General features: G+C 43.7%; 1 protein-coding gene across 5 annotated transcripts in view; it reads left to right on the top strand.

The window, feature by feature from the left end:
* The window catches only part of HTT (huntingtin), a 134,842-nt gene that overhangs the window by 6,372 nt on the left and 112,586 nt on the right, over positions 1-15,884 (top strand). For all 5 annotated transcript variants that reach the window (XM_032855925.1, XM_032855922.1, XM_032855917.1 and 2 more), the window contains one exon: positions 6,801-6,884. In XM_032855925.1, the coding sequence (XP_032711816.1) occupies positions 6,801-6,884 (84 nt within the window). Of the gene's footprint in view, positions 1-6,800; positions 6,885-15,884 lie in introns of those variants that run through there.

Raw genomic sequence — 15,884 nt, 5'->3', positions numbered from 1 at the left:
GTGCTGGAGTGCGGGTCAGAGACATGATCTGCTGTAGATCCTTGCTGCTCGGGCCAGAGTTCGATGTTGCTTGCGAGCTTATGAGGAGTACAGACCCTTTCCCCTACCTGGGATGTACTGAATCAGAGTCTGCATTTTGACAAGTCCTGCCGGCAATCTGTGTGCACCCTGAAGTTTGAAGAGCCACACTGGGGATGGACGGGCTCTGTAGCTGGCAGTGCCATCAGCATGTGGGAGGGAAGACTTGGGCTGCTTGTGTAAGGGCATTACTGACGCAGTGTCACTTCTCTGTCCCAGGGCCATCAAGCATTCGTGCAGCCCCAAAGTGGGTTGTAATCCTGACACATGAGCCGCAGTGGGCTGGAAGAGCTCCCAGTGGGAGTGGGGACTTAAGCGGGGACTGGACTTGATGACCTGGGAGGAACCCTTCAGCCAAGTGCTGGTTTTACACCAGGCCATTTTCTGGGCCCTGGGGTTACGGCAGTGAGCAAGACCAATGGTGACGAATATGATGGAGAAAACAAAACAGTAAGGGGGAGAAGAGGTGTGCAATTTTATGTAGGGCCCAAGTGTACCGAGAAGTCTCTGCTGGAGCAGAGTGGAGGGAGCAAACCGTTTGGGTATCTGGGAAAAGAGGTTCAGGGAGACAACAGAGAACTGAGTATTTGAGGAATAGTAAGGAGGCCAGCGGCTGGAGCAAAATGAAGGGCAGAAATAGGAGATGAGGTTAGAGTGGTGGGAGATTAGAGGTGAAGGTCAGCCAAATGGGGCTTTGTGCACCAGTGCGATAAGGACTTTATTCTGCCCAGATGCATACTTGTGTGGTGAAACGAGTGATCTGATTTAATGTTTCTAAACGATCACTTTGACAGCACCAAATGCTGGCATGGACGAAACTGGGTCAGTCACTTAATCATTGCTGGTGGGCATACAGAAGGGTATGTCTACTCTGGAAAACAGTCCGGCAGTTTCTTATAGAACAGAGTGTGCAATCATTATTTGACCTGGCAGCTGGACTCCGACAAGTATACTGTTCAGCTCCAGACACCTGCCACAATTTAGGTGACTTCTAAGGAAGTCATGCCAGTGAAAATAGCCACTCTTGAAAGGGTGCAAACTCTTTAATATGTAACATTTTTGAAATCATGGGGTTTTAGGAAAGGAGACTAGATGAGAGGTCGCCAGGGTTAGGGAGAGTGTGGTGGGTAGAGAGGAGGGGAGGGGTGTGGCTGTGGCTCTAGGAGAAGCCCTTGTGGTGATGGAAATGTTCGGTGTCTGTGGGGAATACATAAACATGCGCAGCTGATGAAATTGTATAGAACTAAACACACACACACACACACACGAAGAGAAGATTTTTCACTTAGCTTAACCCATTGGTTTTTTGAAATGCACCTTTTTAAGATAGTGATTGTTAACTGTATTTGGTTAGATCGCCAGTAAGAAAGGCTTTATTTTTTTAAAATATTTTTTATTTTTTTAAAAGATTTTATTTTATTTTTTTATTTTAGAGAGAAGGAGAGAGGAAACAGGGAGGGTAGGAATGGAGGGACAAGCAGACTTCATGCTGAGTGCAGAGCCCAACGGGGAGGATTGATCTCCCTATCCTGAGATCATGACCTGAACCAAAATCAAGAATTCAGACACTTACCTGGCTGAGGCACCCTGGTGCTCCAAGAAGGGTTTTATTTTGATGGTCCTTTTCTATAACACAGACTGTGGATTGGGGAGTCTTAGTCCTTGGTCCCCCTAATCAAACAGCAGTTTTTTTTTTTTTTTTTTAAGATTTTATTTATTTATTTGACAGACAGAGATCACAAGTAGGCAGAGAGGCCAGGCAGAGAGAGAGGGGGAAGCAGGCTTCCTGCTGAGCAGAGAGCCCAATGCGGAGCTGGATCCCAGGACCCTGAGATTATGACCTGAGCCAAAGGCAGAGACTTTAACCCACTGAGCCACCCAGGTGTCCCAGCACTTTTATTTTTAAATTAGGTATGGTACATAATTCCAAAGTGACTTCTGGTGTCTCACTCCTTCCTAAAATCTGTCAGAAGGAGCTCTAACATTTTAGGGGCACTCACATTAGTACCATACTTGCTGCAAGTGAAGCGGCCATGGCAGGAGGCGGCGGGATGGGGGGCGGTATGTGTGTGGGGAGGCCTCAGTCCTGCTTGCTGGCTGGGCTGTGCAGGTGCCGTTGGAAGGTAAGTGTTTAGAGCCCAAAAAGCCCAAGACCAAGCAGCGTTTTTCGAGTCCTAGTGGAGTCCAGGCCTTTCCCCTGCCAGCCCTCAACCCGGAACCACACTTTTCAAGCCAAGTCTTAAAATAATATGATATTAAACAATAAGAATTTGGAAGATGGCTTGAATTCCGTTCTTAGACTTCATTCTCCGGTAATTGTTTTAATGTGGTCCTAGCATGCTGTAGGGGCCTGGCCTTTTTTATGTGCCTCTTTCAAATTCGTGTTTCTGTGCAGATCACTTCAGTACGGAAGAGGGGCTGACTGAAGTTTGTTTGCGTCTTGAAGGTGAAGTTAACATGATTGCATTTGCCAAAGTTGGAAGAGTCCAGACTGCTTGCCCTGTTGATCCAGTTCCTGCTCAGGACAAGGCGGTTCCCTTTTTACCTTAATTTCCATACTTGCTTTGCACCTAGAACAAACCAGCCTGACCTCTCTGTTCATCAGTCAAAGTTAAATTACGTGGGGGAGTGAAGTGGTTGTGGTTTTCTTAAATTTCCCAGTTTGCTTATTGGACAAAGTAAGGTAGGAAGGAGGTGTTTCAAGCAGGGACCATAGAGTGTAAAAGAGTTGAGCTTGAAGATGCAAGACCTAAACTACTGAGTTATTCTGAGGGGCCAGAGTTCCCTGAAGGCTGGAGAATGTGGACATCTGGGAAGTAGCCCGAGGCTGTGTCCTGATGGGCGTGGTTAGACCAGGTTTGGGAGTGGGCGTCCCATGGCAGTGGTTTGTGCTATGTACAAACCACTTACCACTTTCAGTAGGTAATACCTGTTGCTTTCAGTAGGTAATACTTGTCGCTTTCAGTAGGTAATACTGGAAGGATTATATTTTCCCCCGTTCCTGATAGTTTTGGTTAATGTCTTTGTTGGGGTGTCTGTGGGTAAAGTCTGATCCCACACTTTAAAAATGTGGGTATTCTTGAGTGTGATAAAAGAGGGAGTGCTTTTTACAGGATTTGGTTACACTTGTCTGCCTTTTTAAGCAGGCATTTTTTAGGGTTTGATTCTGATGTCATAAAATTGTGTAGTTCTAAAAAAAAATTGTGTAGTTCTTTAATGATAGTGTGTCAATTTCGCACGTTTAGCTATGTTGGCAATGACAATGGGTTTGAGGAAAATGGAGCAGAATTAAAGTATTTGGTAGCAATTAGATGGTTTGTGTTTATGCTTCTCACACAAAACAAGTAGTTACTGATTATTGTTTGAATTTAATGGCGAGTTTAGGAACCATTGAAAACTGTCTGCAGAACTTTGTGATTCTTGGGCTATCAGTTTTTGTGTGGAAAAGATTCAGATTTCTTCATTGCTAGCAAGTGATTGTGAATCCGGTAAGAATAGAAACTCGAAATATGTGTGCTTTCTTCTTAGCCGACCGTGAGAGAGTACTGTCATCTTTTTCAGAATAAGATTCATGGAAGGTGCTGCTAAGAGACCTGATAGTCTTGAGTGTGGTGGGCCGGATAGCCTGGGCTCCAGCTCCCGTTCCCACAGCCCATGAGCTCTAGCACTCTAGCCACTGCTGCTGCTTTTTAGTAGCTTTGCTGTTTCTACTTTTTCTTTTTTTTTCCATCTCTTGGTTCTAGAAATTTAGATTTAAAGTAATTATCACTTGTCTTCTGAATCCTATCTGTAAGACTGACTCAAGAACTTTTGAGTCTGTTTTAATGTGTATTTTACTTATTCTTCTACAGAAAATGTTGACTTATCCATTTCTGTATTGGCTTTTTATGAACATCTGTGAAGTGCAGGCGTTGTGCTGAGTGCTAGGAACAGAGATGTGCTGTGGGCCTTGCTCTTAGTCTCTCGTCCTGGGATGGCCACTGCCAGAGCAGTTGTTATCAGAGTGGCCTGGACGCTGGCTGGTGGGGCCTGGGAAGAGAGCCCCGGGGAATAGAACAGGCTTTCCCTACCAGGAGCCCCACAAAGAGGAGCAAGAGGGAAACCGACAACAGTAGAATGTATTTTTATTTTCTTGGGTGAGATCCGTATTCTGTCCTTGACTTTTTGCTTATTTCAGGAACGTTTACTCTGGTTCTGGTGAGGGGCAACAGTGTGGCTAGGTCTTCGTGAAGTCAGGCGCAGGCCTTGACAGCTGTGCTGTTTGTTGCTCACTGTGTTCTTTCGGCTTATCCCATATATGAAGAGGGAGACAGAATTCTTGTTAGGACTCGTATTTGTATCTAAAATGTTCCACTGGCCTGGCCAATTCTCCATCAGGCATGCTTGTGATTAGTGTGAAGCTGGTGACTTTTTTCCTCTTTTCTGGTACCCTGATGTGTGAATTCAGTTCATTTAAGGCCTTAGGCAGATTTTCACTTTGGAAATCAAAAGGTAATGGATAGGTGAGTTAGTTTGCTTCCTAAATGCTTAAAACAGTCAATGTTCTTTAATTTTCTTGGTGGCTGTCTTACACTGGGTCAATTCTAATTTAATCTGGTCTTTTAAAGAAGAGAACATTTTAATTTTCTCATAGCTCTCTCTTCTTTCTTCTTTAAACCGAGGTATGATTTGTGCTCAGCACAGGGACCTGGTTAGCATCCAGTTCTGTGGGCTTTGACGAATGCATAGCTGTGTGCCTACTGCACATTCAGGGTTCAGCAGTTTCATCACCCCCTCAAGCTCCCCCTGCCTCTTTGCTGCCATACCTCTCTCCAGCCCCTGTAAATTACTGACCACTTCCTGTCCCTGTAGTTTTGTCTCTCCCAGGACATGCTAGAGATGGAATCCACCGCCGTGTGGCCCAGAGTCTGGGACATTGACACTCACCTTGTGTGTGGTAGCATTCTGCCGAGCAGTGCTCCATTGTGCACTTGTGGGGCTTTGTTCGTCCGTCCGGTGGGTGAAGGATATTTGGGTTATTTCCGCTCTAGCGCTTTTGAAGTGGGTGGCTCCTGAGGATGGGAGGTGAGAACCCTCTGCCTCTTGTGGTCCCTTAGGGACCCAGGCTGCTCCCATCCTGTTGGTTCTGCAATCTTCTTGTCTTTATTTGTACAATCAAAACCTAGGTGTTAGGCATGTTTGTTCTAGTTGGAGGGACTAGATGGGGAGATACCCAGGGTAAGCCGGTGAGGTGAGGCTTCCATTCCCATTTCATCTGTGAGAGAATGAAGGGGTGTGTGTCTCTCCCTACCTGCAGGGAGGCTAAGGAATGGAATTTCTAATTGGGGGGCATGTGTCCAAGAAGGAAAGATTGGTGTTTGTGCGGATGACGGGCAGGAAGTCTGCAGTATTAACTTACTTAATACTTACTTACTTACTTACTTAACTGACTTAGTAAAAGTTCCGTTCAGGAAAGAGACCAGTGGGAAAGACACACTCACCAGTCCCTGTAATGATGGACCCTAGTTGGCCAGTCCTTGGCAAGTCCCCCCCCCCGCCCCCCACTTGCCATGAAGGAAGGGTCTTGCTTAGGCTCTGATTCTTTTCTTGTTGAAACCCCGGTCTGTTCTTTTCGGCTTCTGGTTCGTCCTTACCCCTTTTCTTCTCCAGCCACATCTGAAGTGCCTTTTGGAGGTGTTACCTTCATTGGATTGTACAGTTTGTAATAGCCTTTTCCTTCAGACACACTTTTTGGAGCCTGAGGGTTGCCCTGGGGATGAAATAGTCACAGGTGTTCACAGGTTAGACCCACTGCTCCTTCGATAATATAATTCCCTCAAAAACTAGTAGTCTTGGGGCTGCCTGGGTGGCTCAGTGTAGGTTAAGCCTCTGCCTTCAGCTCAGGTCCTGCTCTCAAGGTCCTGGGATTGAGTCCCACATCAGGCTCTTTGCTAGGCAGGGAGCCTGCTTCCTCCTCTCTCTCTCTCTCTCTCTCTACTTGTGATCTCTCTCTCTGTCAAATAAATAAAATCTTAAAAAAAAAAAAAAAAACTAGTAGTCTTCCGGTTTGTTTCTAGTACAGTGTACTGGTAACCACACTCAAATACTTCTGTGAATGTAGTTCTTCAGCCTGGTTTAATTTTGGGGTTCCTCTTTGGATCATCCCTCTGTCACCTGTTTTGAAGGTTACATACCTCGAAGGCATCTGAAGCCGCAAGTTTGGGTGGGAAGCAAGTTCCTTTACTCTGAATTTGAGTGGACTGTTTGTCTCCTTGTGTTGCCCCAGAAGTCCTCACAGGAGGCTTCTTCCAAGCTGTCTGGGTGTAGAAGCAGTCAGTCTCTCCCCGAGAGCACGAGGTCTGCCTTCAGTTACAATGGGGTTTTGAGCAGTAGAGGCAGCTTGGTATGAAGAGTAGGGATGATGCTGTATTTCCCTGAATCACGTGCCCCCTGCATTGGTGTGCTCTTGCGCGAGTCACTGTTTGCACTGCAGTTTCTCCTCTAAAATGGGAAAAATGGGTGCATCAGGGACATCACCTGACTTTTTTGTGGAGACCTCTAGTTCAGGAAGCCTTTGCTTGAGCTCATCTGTGCCTCCTTGAGCTGACCCCAGCCCGCCCCCCAGCGTGGAGTGTGGTTTCTCCATGACGGTCTGGAAGTGCTGTGGAATGAGTGACTGATGCGTGGACGTCAGTGGAGTGGCTAATTCAACACATACTCACTTCTCCTTTGTTTTCTTTTAGAAAGAAAGAACTTTCAGCCACCAAGAAAGACCGCGTGAACCATTGTCTGACAATATGTGAAAACATAGTGGCACAGTCACTCAGGTAATTGCACTTTGAACTTTCTAGTAAAAATTGAGACTCTATTTTTGTTCCTAATGGGCTAGAATATTCTTTGTCTCCCCAGGTTTCTTAAGACATTTAAAGGCCCCTTTTCTCATATTTCTGGCTGTCACTATAAAAAGTCACGTTTCCTTTTTGTAACTTACAAATAACAGTTGTAACCATTATGATAATTGAACAGGGTGTTTATATTTACTTAGCACTCTTGCTAACTGTGAACATTGAAAAATCTTCTGGTTGGTATTTTTACATTATTGCAGTAATTGGAACAACAGGAGACTGTCCAATGACATGTTTTGCCTTTGCTTCTCATTGGCATCCTGTTGCCATTCAAGCATGCCCAGCCATGGCTGATGCCTGCTCACCTGTGCGTGGGGATCGCAGGGCCCTGGGCAGTGGACTAGGCCAGTCTCCCTTGCTTCATGTTTCTTTTGGGGTGAACTCAAGGCACCTTCTTTTGGGTCTTTGCTAAGTCTCCGCATTCTCTTTGCTTTCAGTTGTCTGTCTTTCTAACCACTGTTCCTAGAGACTGTGGATGGTAAGTATTTTAGGCCTCTTTCTAGGCCTGAGTAGGAGACAGATGTGCCTGAAATTTCTGAATTCTGCTACTTGGCTGGATATGGGTGAAATACTTCTCTCCTTGGTTTTCTTTCTCTCGGAACAAATAATTCATGTTATTGTGCTGCTTGGAATCTGGAAAGAGCTCTCTCTAATCTGTTAGAATAGTAATCTGGATGGAAACTTAGTGACTCAGTTATTTTTAATGGCACCTTGCATTTGTATTTTATATTTTCAGTGTGATTTCTCATATAATAGCTCGTTTTAGCTGAACTTGTTCCATCGTTTGGGAAATGTGCTGGATGATTTCTGTTTCTCTCTAATTTGTAGAAATGTGGGAAGCAGATGAAATAACAAATGAGAGTATGTGCTGAAAATAAAAATTCTAAGTTAGCATGCTGTTGTAGAAAACAACACTATGATAAAAGTAGGGAAAAAAAGCTTTGAATCCATCTCTGCTCCTTAGAAGCCAGCTGATTTTGGATAAATTTAATTTCTTTCCGTCTCTGTTGCTGCATTTGTGAACTGTAAGTCCTGATTTTTAGGGTTCTCGTGAGATCAGCTGACATTGCGGACGTGTGTTTGTTAGCCACGTGGAGCGAGAGCTCTCTGCGGTCGTGACAGGTCTCGTCCAGAGCTCTCAGGCGTCACAGCTTTCATGCGAAGTGACTTCGATCCCTGACAAACGTTTTCTCTCCTGCCGCAGAGTTTTGCTGCTCTGACCTCCAACATCCAGGTGTCCAGGAACATTTCACTGCGAAAGCTTACGGATCCAGAGACAATCTCTCTTCCACTTGGAATGCTTCCTGTTCTGTACTTACGTAGTTTCTTTTGATCATTCTCAGTGGAATTGATGTCAGCTTAGATTTTTCATACTAGAAAAGTATGTTGGGATATCTTAGGATTGGTTTGGCTCAGTTTGCCATCTTAAATCAAAATGGTAGCCATTAGTGGTTTTCACAGGGGTATATTTCTTCTGTTTTTATGGAGTAATGCTGATAGTCATACTTCTTGTTTTACAGAAGGACATGTTGATGGAATGTTTTATGGATCCAGAGAGATCATCTCTGGTGTCATCAGATCAAAGAACAATTTATTTTTAAGATACTTTCCATACTTTGCAGGAATTTCAGAGTGTGGAGCTCAGGTAGATGATACACACACACACAATGTTTCATGAAATCTTTTTTTTTTTTTTTTTAAGATTTTATTTACTTATTTGACAGAGAGAGAGAGATCATAAGTAGGCAGAGAGAGAGAGGGAAGCAGGCTCCCCGCTGAGCAGAGAGCCCGATGTGGGACTTGATCCCAGGACCCTGAGATCATGACCTGAGCCAAAGGCAGAGGCTTAATCCACTGAGCTACCCAGGTACCCCTGAAATCTTTTTTATAGCTGATGTTTCCTGTGATCTCTCCTTGAATATAAATATAACTAAATCTTTGGTACATTTCTATAGGTTCTGTGATATACTAGAACCTATAGAAATGTACCAAAGATATACTAACCTTTTTTCCGGTGGGGTTATTTCAGTGATAGCTTCCAGAGTTAACGTGGGAAGTCATCTAAAACTTCATGGATATTGTGACCATTAGTGTACTTGGGTTCCCAATTTGGTGGTCTTACTAGTTCCTCAGTATGGGTCAGCAGCATGATCATCCAGAAAAGTTGTCAGAAATACAGTAGTGAAGATACCTCACTGCCCTCTTTCCCAAACACACTTATATTTTCTGTTCACATGTGGTCTGGGAATTTGTTCTTTTTTTTTTTTTTTTTTTGGTCAGAGAGAGTGAGCACAGGCAGACAGAGTGGCAGGCAGAGGCAGAGGGAGAAGCAGGCTTCCTGCCAAGCAAGGAGCCTGATGTGGGACTCGATCCCAGGACGCTGGGATCATGACCTGAGCCGAAGGCAGAGGCTTTAACCCACTGAGCCACCCAGGCATCCCTGGGTATTTGTTCTTAACAAGTCTCCTCTCAGGAATACCTAGGAACCCGTATCTAAGCGTGCGTACCTTCATAAAGTGGTTGGGTAAAAATAATTATACAGAAATCTTTAGGTTTCCTATATATTAGTGTAGGTCAGTCAGAAAATATCAGGGTTCAAGATCTAATTCACAGTGGTGCCAACATAGAAAATTTCAAGGAACTGACAAGAAATACACAGAAAAATATGTGGACTGCTGTTGGCCTTCCTGAAAGGTTTAGATGACTACATTGCTTCCTAAATGGAAGACTTTTTATCATAAAGCTGAATTTTCTCTAAATAAATCCATAAATTTAAATAGCCTTGATCAGAGTTCTAGTATGGGTATTTTTGAACTTGTTCACCTGAAAGAATAAATACATGAATGTTACAAAGAAAATTTGACAGGTCAGCAGTATGGTGCGAGGTGATACAAGATTAAGTTAGCTGTGAGACATGAAAGAAGGTATGGGATAGAAAGGAGAGTGTATGTGTGCATCTCTGTGTGTGAGTTTATGGTAAAGATAACATTTTGTATCAGTACTGAAGTGATGGGTTATTGAACCAAATGACTTGAGAATTATGTCTGTGCCTCATATTGCAAACAGACGTAAATGTCAGGTCAATTACTTAAATGTAAAAAAAAAAAACGATTATTAAAAAAAGGATTTTTGATTTTAGGAAGAGGAAGGCTAATAATATAAAGGAAAATATTGTTTTGACTGGAATATAGTTCAGTATGTCAAAATCCACCTTAAACTTGAAAGTAAATTCAACTTGGGGATAGTATTGACAGCATGTATCTCAAAGGCTTAATAGCTGTATAAAGAGCAATTATAAATCATTAAGGAAAAGACTATCAGCCTAATAGGAAAGTAGGCAAAGAACATGGCCAGGTAGTTCAGAAGGTAAGAAATATGTGTGGGCCAGTGAACCTGACAGCTGACATGTATTTTTTGTTTCCTGTGGGAAAATATTCGTATTTACTAGTCAGGGAAAAGAGACTAAAACAAAAACAAGATTAGCTTCTATCTGTCAAATTGACAAACATTAAGAAATACTAAGGATTTTTGTCAGACGTGAGGCAGCCTTTCTTTAAAGGCAGTTTGACAAAAATATCAAGCTTCAGACGGTCATCTTTGTGGCAGTGTCTCCTGAGGACGTTATCCTTGGGAAAGTGTGTGATGATGTCAGTGCGGTATTGTTCATCCATTAGAAAATTAAAAATAATCTTAATGACTTATAAGTTGGGGAATTGAAAAAGTAAAATATACTTATAGAAAGGAATGTTAATTAACTTTATAAAAGATGATTGTTAGAAATGTGTGTTTGTGACCAGAAAATTTATTAATACTATATTAACAACTTAAGTTTAAAATATTAAGAAAGATATTTGCTCTGGCTAAGATAAATGCCAAAGACAGATTTACTTTCCTGCCTAAGACAGTTCATAATGGATAAAATATATGTGACAGTGGTTTTCCAGACATCAGGTGAAGAGCAACAGCAGTCCTCGAAAAATGGAAAACTAGTGTGGGAGCCATATGACTTCTTCCTATTACTGTGTGGAAGGAGTCCTGTGGGGAGGGGAAACCCAGGCAGAGCCGTGGGGCAGATGGTTAAGGAGACAGACAGAGCTGTCAGCTAAAGCCAGCTGGGGAGAGTCTTGGAGAAGAGATCTGCACAGAATGATCCCTGGAGCCTTTGGAGGGACTGATGCTTGAGTCTTTAGTTCCTATGGAAGTGTGGGTGCCTGTGAGGACACGGCTTCCAGCTGGGGTAGGATCACCTGGAAGGAACACTTGCTGGAGCTCACACCTGTTCACCCAGCCACGGTGGACAGGTGTCCTTCCTGGGCCTTGGCTGGGGTGTACAGAAGGCTTTGCCCTCATGGTGGGGCTAACTTAGCCCTGAACTAAGATGTTATTCTGGTCCTGCCTGATAAAGCTTATAGGCAAAACCTGAGATCGTACTCTTTCATAGTAACATAATTGTTTCCCAGAGCAAAGCTCAAGAGTGTTTATAGGAATTCAGTAGTATATAGTGCCCAACGAGGTAGAAGTTACAGGATCCAGCATTCAGCCAAAACTTTTCAGGAGTGAAATAAGCAGGAAAATAAAATTCTTAGGGATCATTTGAAACTGACTCAGAAATTGCACAGATGGGAAAGTTTGTACAAAACCATGGAAACAGTTCCTTTATTTTATGTACTCGAGAAGCTAGAGAAAAGATGGAATGTGTTACGTAGAGACAAGACATTCAAAAGAGCTATGTTGGGGGCCCCTGGGTGGCTTAGTGGGTTAAGCTTCTGCCTTCGGCTCAGGTCATGATCCCAGGGTCCTGGGATCGAGCCCCGAATCGGGCTCTCTGCTCAGCAGGGAGCCTACTTCCCCCTCTGCCTGCCTCTCTGCCTACTTGTGATCTCTCTCTCTGTCAAATAAAAAAATGAAATCTTAGAAAAAAAAAAAAAACTACGTTGAACCAAGGTGAGAGTGCCTACAGATTTCTTGCTGGAAACCATATGCACCAGCAGTCAGTGGGGCGTCATTTGTAAAGTTGTGGAGGGAGAACACTGTTCGACTGCATAGTCAGTTAGTCTGTCTCTCAAAGGTGAAGTAAAGACCTTGTCACGTATGCAAAAGCTGAAACAGTTTATGTCCAGTAGGCAGCCGCTCTAAGAACTAGTAGAGAAAGTGTTTCTGGTAGAAGGAAAGTAAGATCAGAGAGGAAGGTGGACCCACACAGAGAATTGGAGAGCCGGGAAGTGGTGACCGTGCCATGTGACTGGAAGACTTGCCCCCTCGTTTTTCATCTCTTCAAAAGTTAATGGATTGCTTGCAGCAAAAATAATAACCATGGATTTTGGGGCTTTATGACAGGCGGAAGCAGAATGTGGGACAACACTAGCATGAAGGCTGTTTCATAGCTCGTGGTTGGCCGAATAGTGCCCCTGCCCCCAGAGATGGCAGGTCCTAATCCCTGAATCCTGTATAAATGTACCTCGAAGGGAAAGGGTCTTCCCGGGTGTGATTAAGTTAAGGGTTGTGAGATGGAGAGATTATCTTGAATTGTCCTGGGGCACCCTAGATGTAGCCACATGTATCCTTATGAGAGGGAGGCAGAGGGAGGTCTCTCTTTCTCTCTCTTTCTCTCACACACACACACACACACGTGCGCGTGCACACATGTACATGTGTGCACACGTGGCAACATGAAGATGGAGAAAGACAGGCAAGGAGATCAGGCCACAGGCCGAGGGGTGCCAGCCACTGCCATACTGGAAGAGGCAAGGAGCCCTTCTCCACTGGAGTTTCTGGAGGGAAGTACCTTGATGTTTGGCCCAGTGATACTGATTTCGGACTTATGGCCTCCAGAACTTCGAGAGGGCTGACACCTGTGGTTTTCAGCCACCCAGTTTCTTTCTTTTTTTTTTTTTTTTTTTTAGATTTTACTTATTTTTTTAAGATTTTATTTATTTATTTGAGATCACAAGTAGGCAGAGAGGCAGGCAGAGAGAGGAGGAAGCAGGTTCCCCGCTGAGCAGAGAGCCTGACTCGGGGCTTGATCCCAGGACCCTGGGATCATGACCTGAGCCGAAGGCAGAGGCTTTAACCCACTGAGCCACCCAGACGCCCCTTCAGCCACCCAGTTTCTAGAAGCTGGTTACAGCAGCCCCGGAGCCCAGTACTGTTGTTTGTTTCTTATGCTGTATGTGAAGTGGTATAATACCATTAAGGCAGACTGGGGCAAATTAAAGATGTAGACTATAACCAGGGCAACAGTTGAAAGCGCAACAAAGAGTTATAGCTAATGAACCAGAAAAGGAGATAAAAGGGGTTCCTAAAAATACCCCAAAAGAAAGCAGAAATAGGGAAAAGGCAAATAAAGAGCACCTGGGGTAAGAAGGAAAGAAATAGTATGATGGTAGATTTAAATCTGCTTACGTCAATAATGACATTAAACAGAGACAAGTTTTTTCAGATCTGAGACCTCGCATATCCCGCCTACAGTAAACCCATTTTAAGTATAAAGGCGCAAATAGCTTAAAAGTTAAAGAAGGTGGCTGACCACGCTAGCACTGATCAGAGGGAAGCCGGGGTGCTTGTGTTAACATCAGATGGGGGATTTCTAAGTAAAAGCTATTACCAGAAATAGGATGGTCACTTTTATAATGATCAAGGTATCTGGTTCATCAAGGAAGCATAACAATCCTAAATGTTTATGTAGCTAAGGACAGAGCTTCAAAAATACATGAAGCAAAACCTGATTGAACTGTAAGGAGAAACAGCCACAATTAGAGACTGATTTCAGTAGCCTCTCTCAAACATTCTTAGAGCAGCAGACATAAAATCTGGGTCTGAAAGACTTGAACAGCACTACCCACCCATGTGGCCTGGTTGGTATTTACAGGCACTCCAGCCAGAGCAGCAGAAGACACGCTCTTCTCAAGTGCTCACAGCATACTTGCCAAGAGAAACCCCCTGGGCCATACAACAAGTCTCTATATGGAAAAGGATTCATAACACGAGTATGCTGTCTGACCTCGATGCCATTACAATGGAATCTGTTCCAGAAAGATAGTCTGGAACACAAGTAACTCATTTCCACATGACCCATGGATCGCAGAGGAAGTCAAAGGGGAGATCTGAAAGCATTCTGAATTGACCAAAAATAAAAGCAGAGGATTTTGAAAGTTGCGGTATGCTGCTGCAGCATGTCTGAGGAGGGTTGCAGCACTTGGTGCCTGTCGTAGAAAAAAAGGAAAGGTCTCAAAGCAGTGACCTCAGCTTCCATGTCAGGAAACGTGATAAACAAGCGCAGATGAAACCCCAATTTAGCAGAAGAATGGACATAGAGAGCAGAAGTCAGTAAAATAGAAAACAGGTAAGTCTGTAGAAGCTCAATAAAGCCAGAAGCGAGTTCTTTGAGGATGTCTGTAAGATTCATCAGACTGACCGACCAGGCAAGAAGTGAAGTAACACATTACCAGTGTCCAGAGTGAGGGCGATGAGCTTAATATGGGTTCTGTAGATATTGACAGGATTATAAGGGAGTATTAGGAACAACTTTATGCAATTATTGGACAATTTAGGTGAAATAGGTTTCATGACAGACAAATTTCTAAAACTCTCTCAAGAAGAAATCGGTAACCTCATTAGCCCAGTGTCTGTTTTATTAATAAAATTTAAAAATCAATATTCAGTCTGATTATTGGAGAACTTTTATGCATGGTTCGAAATGGTACTGAACTTGCTTTTTTCTTTTAATTGAGACATGATTGACCCATGACAGTGTGAGTTTGTGGTTGACAGCGTGTTGGTTTGATGCGTGGATGTACCACAGTGTGAGGCCACAGTAGTCTTAGCTGACACCTGTGTTGAGTCACAGGGTTGCTGTTTCTTTTCTGTGTTAACAGGTAAGATCCGGTCTCTTAGCAACTTTGAAGTTCATAATCCAGTATTATTGGTTATAGTCGCTATGTTGTGCATTGGATCTTCAGAACTTTTTTGTTACTTGCAAGTGAACCTACTTCTAACTGTGGGTTTTATAAAGTCTAAACACAGAGAACATACCACTGACGAAAATTTTGTGTTTGAATTGAGATGTACTGTAAAAAAGATTATGTCTATCAATAATTTCTTCATATTGATTACATATTGAAATCGTCATATTTTGGATATGTTGGATTAAATGAAATATATTTATTATTTTTAAGAATTTGTTTATTTGTTAGAGAGTGAGCACAAGCAGGGGGAGCAGCAGGCAGAGGGAGAAGCAGGCTTCTGCTGAGCAGGGAGCCCGCACAGGTCTTGATCCCAGGACCCCGGGATCGTGACCTGAGCAGAAGGTGATGCTCAGCTGATGGAGCCCCCTAGGCGCCCCTAAATGAAATATGTTACTAAAACTAATTTTACCTCTTTCTTTTTATTTTTGATGTACCCATTAGAAAGCACAAAGTCAGACCTGTAACTCATGCCGTGCTTCTGTAGCTAAGCACTTCTTTGGGCAGCATTTGAATGCTGTGCCTACCTCTGGGAGGCCTTTCCTGCTTGTGGATCACAGCTGTGGTCTGCCTGGGTGAGGTCTGACATGCTGCTGGGTGGCGTGTTTTGTGTCTTGCTTGTATTTGTCGATCATTGCTAAGGTGGTCCTTTGGATTCTCTTAGGCTTGTGTTTCTTCTGACTGTTGGTAGGAATTAGGACATGGTGGGAAGGGGGCATTGACCCCCATTTCAGAGTATTCCAGGCTGAGATGGTAAAACAGCAGTTGGATTTTGAGGATTCAGAAATAACAGCATCATACAGACGCCGTATTACTGGCTTTCAGTTCTCCGCAGTGCTGTGAAATCAGTTCCTCGAATGTGGCCCCTCAGCCTGTCTCTGTCTTGGCTGTGTTCAGCCACGTGGATCGTGACAGTCCAGACCAGCTTTCTCAGTCAGATATTTCAAAATCACTTGCAAGC

This window comes from Lontra canadensis, unplaced genomic scaffold, assembly GCF_010015895.1.
Source record: "Lontra canadensis isolate GAN:19392208 unplaced genomic scaffold, GSC_riverotter_1.0 scaffold1, whole genome shotgun sequence".
Classification (NCBI taxonomy): domain Eukaryota; kingdom Metazoa; phylum Chordata; class Mammalia; order Carnivora; family Mustelidae; genus Lontra; species Lontra canadensis.
This window is presented reverse-complemented; position numbering and strand designations above follow the sequence as displayed.